The sequence below is a fragment of the Drosophila kikkawai genome, chromosome 3R (assembly GCF_030179895.1).
Source record: "Drosophila kikkawai strain 14028-0561.14 chromosome 3R, DkikHiC1v2, whole genome shotgun sequence".
Classification (NCBI taxonomy): Eukaryota; Metazoa; Arthropoda; class Insecta; order Diptera; family Drosophilidae; genus Drosophila; species Drosophila kikkawai.
The window spans coordinates 22,710,026-22,722,000 of NC_091731.1; the positions used below are offsets into that span (position 1 = coordinate 22,710,026).

An 11,975-nucleotide genomic window follows, 5' to 3' on the forward strand; every position below is an offset into this window, starting at 1 on the left:
CCGCGCCGCAGAACTTATGAAGTTGACCAAACATTCGGCTCTCGAGCCTGTCCATTAATGTTGCGGCGTATTTGTTGCAGTTCGTTTGTAAAAAATAATAATACAATTTCACTGACAATTTTCCCTGCAGCATCGAATGCCAAAGACTAATTAATTGGTTGCGCTTTAAACAAGCAAACCCAACCGTTGGAAGTGCGATAGTGAGTCCGCGGGTAGTGAATCACTCGGGGATTTAATTGAAATTGAAACTTGTCCCAGACAAATCAAAATTCGGCGACAGCAGCGCTGCCCACGCACATGAGAAATTACCTTAAATCTCGCGAAAATTAATAATCACCCGGGGAGGAAAGCGTTCGACAGCGGAAATGGCCGAGTGTTTTCCCAAGAAACGTCGCCGCGCGTCATCGCCACTCTCATAAACATCAACTCGCATCGGCATCAGGCTGCTACCAGGTCTTTAGGTCTTGGCCAGGAATCACTTGCGCTACACTCGGCGAAATTTTAGATAATATGTAGACAATTTTTAAAGAATGTAGAAGCATCGGAAGTATGGGAACCAAGAAGAATCTGAATCAATCAAGGATTTCATAAATGCATTTAAATAAATGTATAAAAATATAGTAAGCAATATTAAGAGCTCATAGTTATTTATAAATTATTAACTATTAGGCCCTTTTATATTTTTATGGCTTATAAAATATTTTATTACCATTTCTATAGTATATAATATTAATTATAAACCAAAATTTAAGATAAAATTTCACTTCTAAGACAAAATATGGTGGTACTTCCCGTTTAAAAACAAACAAATCTAGAATATTATTACCTCTTTTTCCGCCCAGTGCACTGACGCCAAAAAGTATGGCCAAAATCGACTAATTTTAACAATGATGTAACTTGTCGCAATCGGGGCGACAACAAAGGCAGCGACCACACAGTTTTGGCCACGAGCCCAATCTTTTGGCCAGCCCTGCGACCGATTCGCAAATGACAAGCGCGCAAGTGGCAGGAATTGTGTGTTAAACGTTTCTGAATTGACGTGACGCGACCGGGCCGAGAGCAGAACCTCCTCCTCGACCAGCCGGCCACCCTCAGACCCATCCATCCATCCAATCCCAACCCATGCCATCCCATCCCATCCGGGCGAACGTGCGCCAAAGCGCGACGCTTGCCAAAAATCATAAAAAATATATGGCGATTATAGGGGAGAGATGGCATCATTTAATGATAAAGTACCGAGTGAGGCTGGAAAGGGAAGTGTACTATAGATGGAGATGGAAATGGAAAAGCGGCCACTGACTCATGCTCTGGAAATGTCACTATGGCCAGTGGCAAGGACCTAGGACAATGATCGCTTGGAGGAGGAAAGCAAATAGTTTCGCAATTGCACTTCTGTGGCGTAAATTAAAAACATATTGTCAGGCATTAGCGGTGATAAAAATAGCCCAAGAGAGCGTTATGCACTTTAAGATGCATTCTGGATGCTGGAGCGAGTGTGCCTGCCTATTTGTCGCAAATGGTAAATGACTTGCCTTAATAAATTTAGCCCATGCTCTCAGTACTTTCATATAGAGTACAGTACTTACGCCCGCCTGGTAGAGAAACAGAAGAAAAAAAAACACACAAAAAAAGGCTAAAAACAGGGAAAATGATGTGGCAATAAAAAATAGTGCTAAAACATTCGACAGGCCTAGCGGCAGCAAGCACAGCAGCATTGCAACGCATCGCACACTTGCACACCATGTGTGCACCGCCAAGATCGCTGGAAATGTGCGGGGAAGTGTAACTGGGCGGAGGCGGAGGATGAGGATACGAGATCAGATCGGATCTGGGCGGAGCAACGAGCAGCGACACTGCCACGGTCAAGTGCACTGTGGAAAATGCGAGGAGTGGTGACCAGCAAGATACCGAATTATGATGATTAATTCACTGAAAAGTTATTATTTTACATATTATTTCTAGTAACAGTATTAAATAAAATTATTAATAAATGATAAACAACAACAATAAATGAATTTCCAATAATATTGACCAAGATCAATAAGTCATTAAAAGTGTTTCAATACAATATATTGTACGTTTTTCTTTAAATTGAGTTCACATAAAATTGACTTCATAAAATTAAAGAAAAATCCATAGGTAAGACTTTCCTCGGTTCAACTCGACTTCTTTGAAAGACTCGTCGCATTTTCCACATGGCACTCGCGGCACCAGCTCACGCATAATTTCTATACACAAACATAAACCTAAAATAACAGTATTAACAAGAACAACAACAACCACATCAGCGGTACTGAGACAAAACGAAGAAAAGTACAACTAAAATATAGAGGGACGATCGGGAAGTTGGAGGGGGGGTGAGGAGGAGCGACGCCGACTGAGGCAGAAGCAGAAGCGGCAGCACATGTGCGTGCCAAAGGCAGGAAAATTGAGCAGCAGCCACGACATCAGAAGCCAGTGCTGAGAGTTTGTCCTTTTTAAAGTCTGATCTATAATTTGTTTTAAGGGAAATCAAGTAAAGTTTTGTATTATTTAAATCTAATACAAAATAAGGGGAAACCTCAATTAAAAATGGAAATACTTACAAGGTATTGCAAATAAATAAATAATAAATAAAATTAAATACTTTTAAAAAAATTTTAAAAAGTTTATCTTAGAATTGACATAGATTTAAATATATTTAGGAACCTTTCTTCAAAATTATTTGTTCGTATATATAACAAAACCGCATAAATTAAAGGAAATGGTAATTTAAAATAAATAATTTCTGTTAAAAAAAATCTAAAAAAAATCAAATTCAAGCATTTTTATTAAATGCTCCTATTATAAATTATTTCTGGGTATATAGTTTCTTTACTTAAATACTTTTTAGTCAGCACTGTTAGTTTCATCGACAGCAGCAGAGACAACACCGATCGCGACAGCGACGCTGGCAGAGTGTCGCAGCGGCAGAGACACCATCAGCATCAGCATCACCCTCAGCATTAGCATCGGCAGCAGGATCCAACGCTCCACTCTGCTCCCGTAGCCGTGGAATATCCGACGATCCCGTTCCGGACATTTAAATATCGTGCGGCGGCAGTGCTCCGGCTTATTGTCAGCTAGATCGCGGTGGCGTGAACATCGCAAGTGCCAGCCGCTAATGAGAACTGATTCACGTCGTCCGAGGTTTGAACTAGAATAATATAGAAAACTCTTCGTTTTCCGTGTGTGTTGCGATTCCCTGTGTGTGTTCCCTGGGATTTCCCGCGTTCAGTGGCCGTAAAAAAAGTTGGCAACCTTCCCAAAAAAAAACCTAGCGCTAGACAACTGCCGGAAATGCGAAAGTGAAAGCGGCCGGCCAAGAAGAACAGACAGCAAATCACCAGAGACCCATAACATGTCATCCACGCTGAAGAGCCTCGCCAGCCAGGGCGGCGGCGGCGGAATGTACGTCAAGACGCCGGATCTCGGCGGAATCTCGGGCAAGGAGCTCCCGGGCAGCTGCTACGGAGGAGGCTTCATGTCGCCCCCGCTTAGTGCAAAGATGACGACCGGCGACGCGGACCGGGACATTTTCCGTGTGCCGGCCAAGGTGGAATCTGGAGGACACAACAACTTCGCCGCCGGGGAGCTTCAGTTCCCAGACTTCTCACACCTGTGCTTTGCCGCCGAGACACCCAACTCGGTGTTCAGTGAATGCCACGCTTACTTGAGCCAGGATCAGCAGCGGGACTCGGACCAGGATCACGATCAGGACGACATAGTGTGCGCCGCTGCGGGAAATACGAGCATGCCATACCAGCAGGGTCAGTACACACAGCTTAACCGAGAGGATATCTTCCGCTTCGAGCCGGAGGACATAGCCCGGCTCACGGGAGAATCCGACCTGCCGGGTCTGCTGCAGCCACCGCAGACTCCGTACACACCGTACACCCCGTACACTCCGTACACGCCCTGCAGTGCCCAGAACAGTCAGCCGACGGCAAGCGACTCCGTCAATCTGGATATTGATTACTTTAATTATGATGAGATTAATTGCCAATCGAAAAACCAATCTCCGTGCTCATCACCGCCGCTAGATGCCTGGCTGAACTTCAATCTCGGCGAGATATCAGCGGCCGCGTCGGGTGCCTCGCCCAAGCTGGGCAACGTGTTTGAGGAGTTTGTCAAGGACGAGCAGGAGCCCTCACCCTCGCCCACCAAGTTGCCGTCGATGAACTCCACGTTCGGCACCCCCAAATGCATTCCCATGTGCGCCAGCAACTACGACGACTACTCCAACCTGTACCAGGGATCGGCCTACGCCGCCGAGAACTATCAGCATAATTTAGCGCAGGCCGTGGAGAAGCCCAACCGGGAGCACAAGGTAATTTGGACCATTGACGAGCTGGACGAACTAGTGCTGGGCGAACAGCAGCAATTCCATCAACATCAACTGCAGCAGCTGCAGCAGCAGCAGCAGCAACAGCAAAAGCAGCAGCAACATGAAGAACTTCAACAGCAATTGCAATGCCAAAAGATAAAAAATCTGGATCTGAATTACATGGAGGATGATTTAATCAAGGAGGAACAGTGTCGCAACTTGGACAGCGAAGATGAGGAAAACTACCTGGAAGAGGACGATGACTTGGACAACGAGGTGTTTGCTCTGCCGGCGGAAAGTGATCCCAAGCCGGATTCAGTTTGTTGCGATCCCGAAGCAGAGACGGAGGCCGAGCCTGTGCCTCTGATCTGCCGGTGGACGGGATGTGACGAGGAGTTCCCGCATCAGCAGGCCTTTGTGGAGCACATCGAAAAGTGTCACGTGGATGTGAGGAAGGGCGAGGACTTTTCCTGCTTCTGGCTGGATTGTCCCAGACGCTACAAGCCCTTCAATGCCCGTTACAAGCTGCTGATCCACATGCGAGTCCACAGTGGCGAGAAGCCCAACAAATGTCCGGTAAGAAATCTATATTTTACCTTGTCTATGTAGGATTATATATTGACTCAAGCTCTGATATTGAGAAAGAAATTGCCAGAAGTTTAGAAGTTTAGTAGAACTTATTATATTTCAACTTTAATATTAAAGTTCCAGGAAATATATTTAAAGCCTTGCCTGAACACATTAAAACATTGTCTTCGACTCCCTTTCTCTTTCTCTGTGGGCCAACCTTTCAAATCCCTCATAGAATATCATTTTTCAAAATCAAACAATAGATTTCGATTTGGCTTGCTGCTGGCCAACAGCTGCTACATTTGTTTATGTGGGGCGAGTTGTGCGTCCAAACAAGACTTTGGCCGTGGAGCACCGAACGGAGCCCATTTGGTGTTTTAGTTTCCCTTTTCTGTTTGTATCATGCACGTGTTGACATTTGATGCGGCATCGTTGGGATGATGAATTGTGCGGCGCAGGGCAATCACAGAAATTGACAGGACGAGAGCTGCGAGATGCGAGTGGAAAGTCCACTTGAAATAGAGTTGCTGGTAATGTTATTAAGGCACACACTATATCTTCTACATCTGCCGCCGGCCATCCCGCCATGCTCTTTCATTTTGATTTTTGAGTAATTGATGGATCCTTGCTTGTTTTTCCAATGGCAAAGACTCTCTCACTCCTCCGGCGGTGGCCGTGTCATCAGCTTGGCCCACTGCCTCTGCCATTACACTTGTTTCGTCTCTCTTGCAAAAGTGTAATTTGCCCTTTCAGGTGTCCGAATGGGGGCACGGGGTGTCCTGTGTGACACCTGCGGGCAGCGGGAGCATCTGCAACATCTGTTGCGAGGTCACAATTTTATGCGTCCTTCCAGCACTTCCTTTCGCAATTTCTCAGTTCCATCAGGCCCATCTACCCCATGGTAATTGCAATTTTCGATGACACCCCGTCTTTTTTTGTTTTCCCCTTACAGTTTCCCGGCTGCAATAAAGCATTTTCGCGTTTGGAAAATTTGAAAATTCATCAGCGCTCGCACACCGGAGAGCGGCCTTATGGCTGTCAGTATAAAGGCTGCCTCAAAGCGTTCAGCAATAGTTCGGATCGGGCGAAACATCAAAGGACGCACTACGACACGGTGAGTACCCGTCCTTATATTGGGGAGTGTGTGTGGGGTGTGCGTGGGTTGTGCGAGGTGTGCATGTGTGTGTGGGCCAAGCAATTTGCAATGCGTGTCAAAAGGAAATTGAAGAGCTCGCGGCTTCAGCGACGGCAGCGAAGGATGCCCAGCTGGGTCCTGGAAAGCGCAGAGCGGCTTTAAGATTTAATGGCTGCCAAGGCGCTTAGGGGCCCAGCTTGCAGTCGCTTGGAAAGACCAGGGATTTCTGCTGCTCCTGCAGCTCCGGCCACTGCTGCTGCTACGGCTGCCAGGATGACATGTGCACATTTCGCATTTCGCTGCCTGAGTGATTTATAGTTTTGCCTGTGTGCCGTATCTGTGTGAGCGGGGCCCGATGGCAGAAGTAAAAGCAACAGCAGCAGCAGGAGCAGCTAAAACAGCAGCCGCGTCAGTGCGTACAACAGACGGAAAAAAGGTCAAAACAGCTGGAAAGGCCAGCAATTCAGCCAGCAGCAATGGCAACGGCAACACAACGGCAACAGCAGCACAACCAGCAGCAGGCAAATCGAATAAACTAAACGAGTTACTTTCCTGGCCTCGCGGAAGGGGAGGCTGACAGGGGCTGGGAAATGGGGCGGGAGAGGGCAGCCAATCAGGATCACAAAGGATGCAATGTGTGCTAGCTTGGTGCTCCACCAACGCTACCATTGATGCACTTAAAAAAAATAGGATATATTTTGAGCTAAAAGTGGAAAGAAACTTTAAAAGAATTTTAATTAAATACGGAATACTTTATTTTACTTCTCGATTTATTTAAAAGGTTTTTAAGATAAAATCAATGGATTGTCAAAAATCCAATGCCTCTTAAGATGTACATATTTAATTTCTCATTTAAAAATACATTATTTAGAGGGAAATTTTTGAAACTCTGTTCATTATTTGTGCCAGTGCATGGCTTTTGCCGTTGTCGCTTTCGGCTCGCGGCTGCTGGCTGGCCAGAATAAACAAAATGCAACATGACATTTCAAAACGATTTGACTTGGCAAATACGCTGGCCCTCCGTTCCAGATGTTATGTGGGTGTGCGAGTGTGTGTCTGTGTGCGAGTTAGGACTCGCCTGCGGGGCGTGGGCGAAATCAATTGCATAGTTTTAGGCGGCGGCACTGAGCCGCTGCGGTTTCCATCGAAGCTGCGTCAATACTAATACATCGTTCTCCCCATTCTCTCCGCTCCATTGAAACAGAAACCCTATGCCTGCCAGCTGCCCGGCTGCACCAAACGCTACACGGATCCCTCCAGCCTACGCAAACATGTCAAGAACCACGCGCTGCGCAACGCCAACGGACAGCTGCGACGCAAGTCAGCCGGAGGAGCCACGATTTCGACCGCAGGCGCCAGCGGAAGGAGGACGGCCAAAACCCGTCGCCACTCGGAGTCGGCCCTGGCACAGGTGCAGGTTCAGGTGCAACAGACTGGAGCAGGTCAAGTAGCTCCAGGGGTGCCAAGTGCAACAGGGGAACAGCGCCAGCAGCGCAGCAATAGCTGCAGCGATGCTTTGCTGCAGACAGACCGCAATGGCTGCGGCACTGGAGTGCCAGCTAATAACAATTCAATGAACTTTAATGAGTTGTCAAATTGCATTGTCATCATTGAGCACAATCGGAATGGGCCAACAACAACGGCAACCGCAGCGACAGCAGCAGCATATGGCAACTACGACGGCAGCAACAACATGGCGTCCGCACCGGAAACGGATGCGCTGAGCGTTTGCAGCAGCGGCAGCCACAACAATTACAATGGCTACGACGGCCATGGAAATATTAATCAATTAAGCGAGCTCGAACAATTGCTGACGACGCCAAATGGCGTCTGCAAGCAGATTCCGGCTGCTAATGGGATTAGCTCCGCCACCGTCACCGCCGGCAACTGCAACTCCAACTCCGGCAGCAACGGCAACAGCAAATGCCAATTGAACGAGTTTGTGTCGTTCGAGTACGTGACGAAATATCTCGCGGATGTGTACGAGCCGCCATCCGGCGCACAGCGGCCCAAGAGCCCCAGTCCCGCGGCTAATTTCCATTTGCATCCCGAGTTCGACAACAACTTCGACATGCTGGACTTCCAGCAGTTCATATGAATTGACCTATTTTAGTATCTAGTTTAAGCGAGAGAAAGCCCACCAAGGAGAGCCAGTGAATTCAGCAAGTCCAAAGATCTCAGTGCCTGAGCCCTTATAAGAATGCCTACCATTAAGTAAGACATCGCCTGTAAATAGCAAATTACTTCGTAGGAGCCCTAGGTTAAGTGTTTGAAAGAAACGTTCCTGAATTTCAATTTGATCCAGTGATTAGCCGTGTCTTCCACCAGCCCACCCTTCCTGCCACGAAAAGTGAATCATTAACATAGTTAGAATAGACTCGGTTAAGTGCTATCTGTAATTGCTTCGTTAAAGTTGTCAGCATAGCGCATTGACCATAATAAATAATTGTATTTGCATAATTTCTTCTTAAAAAACAGCATTTGAATATTTAATTTGAATTAAATATTTATATTAATTACTTGCCATGCGGAGCGCAGAAAAAAGGTAATGAAAAGATTGCGGGCAAAGTTAATGAATTGAATTAATAAAGATTTAATGTAACGTCATAAAAATGGAAGGTGTTGCATTGCAGCCACAATTATATATCTATTGGACATTTTCAAAAGCAAACCGCTTCTTAGGAAATGTAAGCTTAATGGTTTTTTGAAATTTGTATTCAAACTGTGGATTTCAATGCCCAGATTTATCCCCTTAAGACGCAATGAGTATGAAAATCAGATATAATTCCCCGTTGAATACATAATGCCCGGTAATGCATTCTTTTTCGATTAAATACCTCACACCTGGCCCTGTCCGCGGGACTCGATGCCGAGGGACGTGGACAACATGCTGGGATTTCCGTTTCATGTTTGGTCATCTGACTTCACTTAATTGCTGTGCATTCAAAAAATAATTTACAGCGCTTACAACGGACGCGATGGCTGCGCATATTTACATAGTTAATTTATTATTCGCATTTAACACATTCTCAGTTCTCCATTTATTTGTTTACATATATCGAATTAATTTGCGCCGCATATAAAATTCATAAAAATCGGCTTATGTCTTAAATTAATTTGAGTTCATGTCGCTCACTGATTTCGCCCTTTGCTAATTTGATTTAAGGGAACACAGAGGTTCTCCCTGCTCAATGATGGCCAAATTAAGCGTTAAACCTTGACAAACCTGCCGGACCATCTGTGCAGCACTGCCGATGCAATTTTAGTGACTTAATAAGGCCCGAATGGCCTCTTTCGTTAACTGGCTGGAAATGGCTATGGTCATGGCACACAGCGGGCTGTTAATGTGTAAACAACTGCCAACATATCAATGGGTAGGGGAGGATGCGAAATGCACGGGCAACGGCAGAGGCTGGGAGTCAGACTCCGCGGCGGAGGCGGAGGCAGTCAGGCAAAAATAAAGTGGCCAGAAGCATAACCCCGTTAAATGAGCAGTTAACATTGCCCGTTATGAACTTTAATATTAATAACCATTTATGCTTATGACAGACAATGAAAGCGTAGCCAGCCCCCGTGCTGCTCTCCCCGCTTCCCGCGTTTCTGTTTTCGCTGTTAAACTACAGCCCTAAAATGCTTAGGGCGGGTTTGGGGTTTTGGGAGGTGCTTCTCTGGCCGGCCGGGGTATGCACATGCATTTAAAAATGCTGCAAGTACGCCAGTTAATATGCAGCCCGACATGGTCTTCATTACAGCCCGCAAACACAGACAGGGAAACGCACATACATACAAGCGGCACAACAGGGACAGCAGCAGCGTCAACAAAATAAACAACAAAAATGTAAAGCAATTAAAAGCAGCCTGGCAGAACACAACGGAATATCCCACATAAAACATGAGCAAAGGCATGATTTTGACTTTTTTGCTTGCTTACTTTCTAGTCTTCCGCCCCGACTCCCAAATAATTTGGGATATCCTCCAGGGATCGCATGTAAAATACCCTTTCCTTGCATCCAAGGAACTATATATTTAAAATCATTATTATAGCTAAATAAATATTTAAAATTGTATTCAACAGTTTATTTTAAAGGGAAATATATTACATTTTTCAAAAAGACCTTGAAACCCGCATATCCTTTGGTTTGCCCTATTAATGGGCATCTGAATGAGTGCAGACTGCCTGCTGAGGGCTACAAGTGGTCATTGGCTCTCTCGGTCCGGTTTTCAGTCGGTTCCAAAATGCATTTTTTGCTTTTGGGATTAAAGGGCAGGGCTGAAATTGTGCGGCCAGTACACGCTAAATATTTACAAGCTCAACGAAAACATCGGCAAACAAAAAGCACAGACAGAGATCGGCGGGGGCGTTGGAGTTTTATGAAAATGGCCATTGCCGAGCCCGCATGCGGTGGAGTAATTGTTATGCCAAAGTCGGGCTTACAATTTATTTTTGTTAATCAGCAAACGCCCCATTCCGGGCGGGAGCCACGCCCCCAATGCAGCACTACGCGTGGCAAGTGGCAACAATTCGACAATTATGTGGCATTGCCATTGCAGCCTTTGCGCTGCCGTTCGTTTTTATTTTAATTAAAAACTCCCCCCGGCACAGAGAGGGATGCAAAAAGCGAACAGGTTCGCAGGTTCCCACACCTGCAGGCAGCCCATGAGCAGGAGCAGGAGCAGGGACAGGACCAGGACCAGGTTCCCCAACCATGTGTTAGAATTTTTGATATTTATGGGCCACCGCGCGCGCCGCGTTGGTTGCGGGGCAGGAGGACATGGCCAAAGGCCAGTGCAAAGTTACAGCCCGATAAGCATCTGCACCCTCCCAGATTTTCGGTGCGTTGCGACGGTTTTTAGCTCGGTTCGCTTTGGCTCGCAATTATGCAAATCGAAAGATCGCCACACAGCGATATCCTAAAATTCCATGCATTTACAATTTTCTAATCAATGGAATTTTAATTTTAATTTCCAAGGCTGCTGCCCCGCGAACTGCGGTGCGATGGCGATGGTGTGGCAATGTATCTTTGCGGCCTGCAAATTACTGGCTCCGAAAATGGTTTCATTCGGCGTCGCGGCTCGCAGAGCAGAATTTCAAGGGTAAATCTTTCGAATGGGTTTTCGATTAAGGCCTCTCTGTTCGATGTTTCAATTAAATCAATCCCAGTGTGAAATGTGTCACTCACATGTCGCCAGCGAATCGCTTTGTTGCCTATTTACAGGCGCTGCCCACGCGAGTGCAACTGCGACTGCGAATGCAATTCATATTCATTTTAATTTAATCAGGCTCTTGCGATGTCGCTCAACCATAATTAAGTTTCTTTCCAGGGGCCAGAAGCTCTGCGTGCGCGCGAGAATAAAATCAAAAAATATTTATAATGGGAAAAAATTGAATAAATCAGAGGGATGTGCACCATATTTTACAGTGCGCCTCCGCAGTGCGACTAATGCAATAAAAGACGGCTGCAGCACGTTTTTAAATATTCAATTAAATAAATAATTTTCATTTCAAAAACCCCGCGTCCGCTGGCGAATGCGATTTTAAATATGGAAATACTTTGCACGCAGAGTGGCTGCATATTGCAGGCGGCATTTAACGCCGGGATGGCTCCGGCCGGGGCTTGGCTCGTCAAAGTTTCCAGTCATCTGGTGCGGCACGAGAGATGCACACACATGAATCATGGCCTGGTTGCCGAAAGTTTTCCCTCGGAGTAATTAGAGGACTTAGTCCCTTGCCAGGGGGACTCTGTCTGACTGCTTAAAATGCTCTTTTGGCGTTAAATTTATGACAACCGCACATGTTGTTTGCAGCTAGAAACAATAACAGCCACCAAGGGCGTGCAGCAACAAAAAGGCTGCGGCTCGAGTCCTCGAGGCTCCGCCTTGCCTTGCAAAATGCTCGTTAGAAAGTTTCTAAGGTTGCGGCCGCAC

At 46.2% G+C, this 11,975-nt stretch overlaps 1 protein-coding gene across 1 annotated transcript; it reads left to right on the top strand.

Annotated features, from left to right (window-relative positions):
* Nucleotides 1-3,291: 3,291 nt before the first annotated feature.
* Nucleotides 3,292-8,375, top strand: lmd (lame duck). Its single transcript, XM_017165248.3, has 3 exons — nucleotides 3,292-4,921; nucleotides 5,868-6,029; nucleotides 7,255-8,375. Exons 1-3 carry the CDS (start codon nucleotides 3,380-3,382, stop codon nucleotides 8,146-8,148), a joined length of 2,598 nt encoding a protein of 865 aa, XP_017020737.1. The 5' UTR covers nucleotides 3,292-3,379; the 3' UTR covers nucleotides 8,149-8,375.
* Nucleotides 8,376-11,975: the final 3,600 nt, after the last annotated feature.

Bases quoted from the DNA above. Each gene is read 5' to 3' on its own strand.
- lmd (XM_017165248.3), top strand. From the start codon at position 3,380: ATGTCATCCACGCTGAAGAGCCTCGCCAGCCAGGGCGGCGGCGGCGGA. The intron at 4,922-5,867 runs GTAAGAAATCTA...TTCCCCTTACAG, and splicing joins AGAAGCCCAACAAATGTCCG to TTTCCCGGCTGCAATAAAGC. The intron at 6,030-7,254 runs GTGAGTACCCGT...CCATTGAAACAG, and splicing joins AAAGGACGCACTACGACACG to AAACCCTATGCCTGCCAGCT.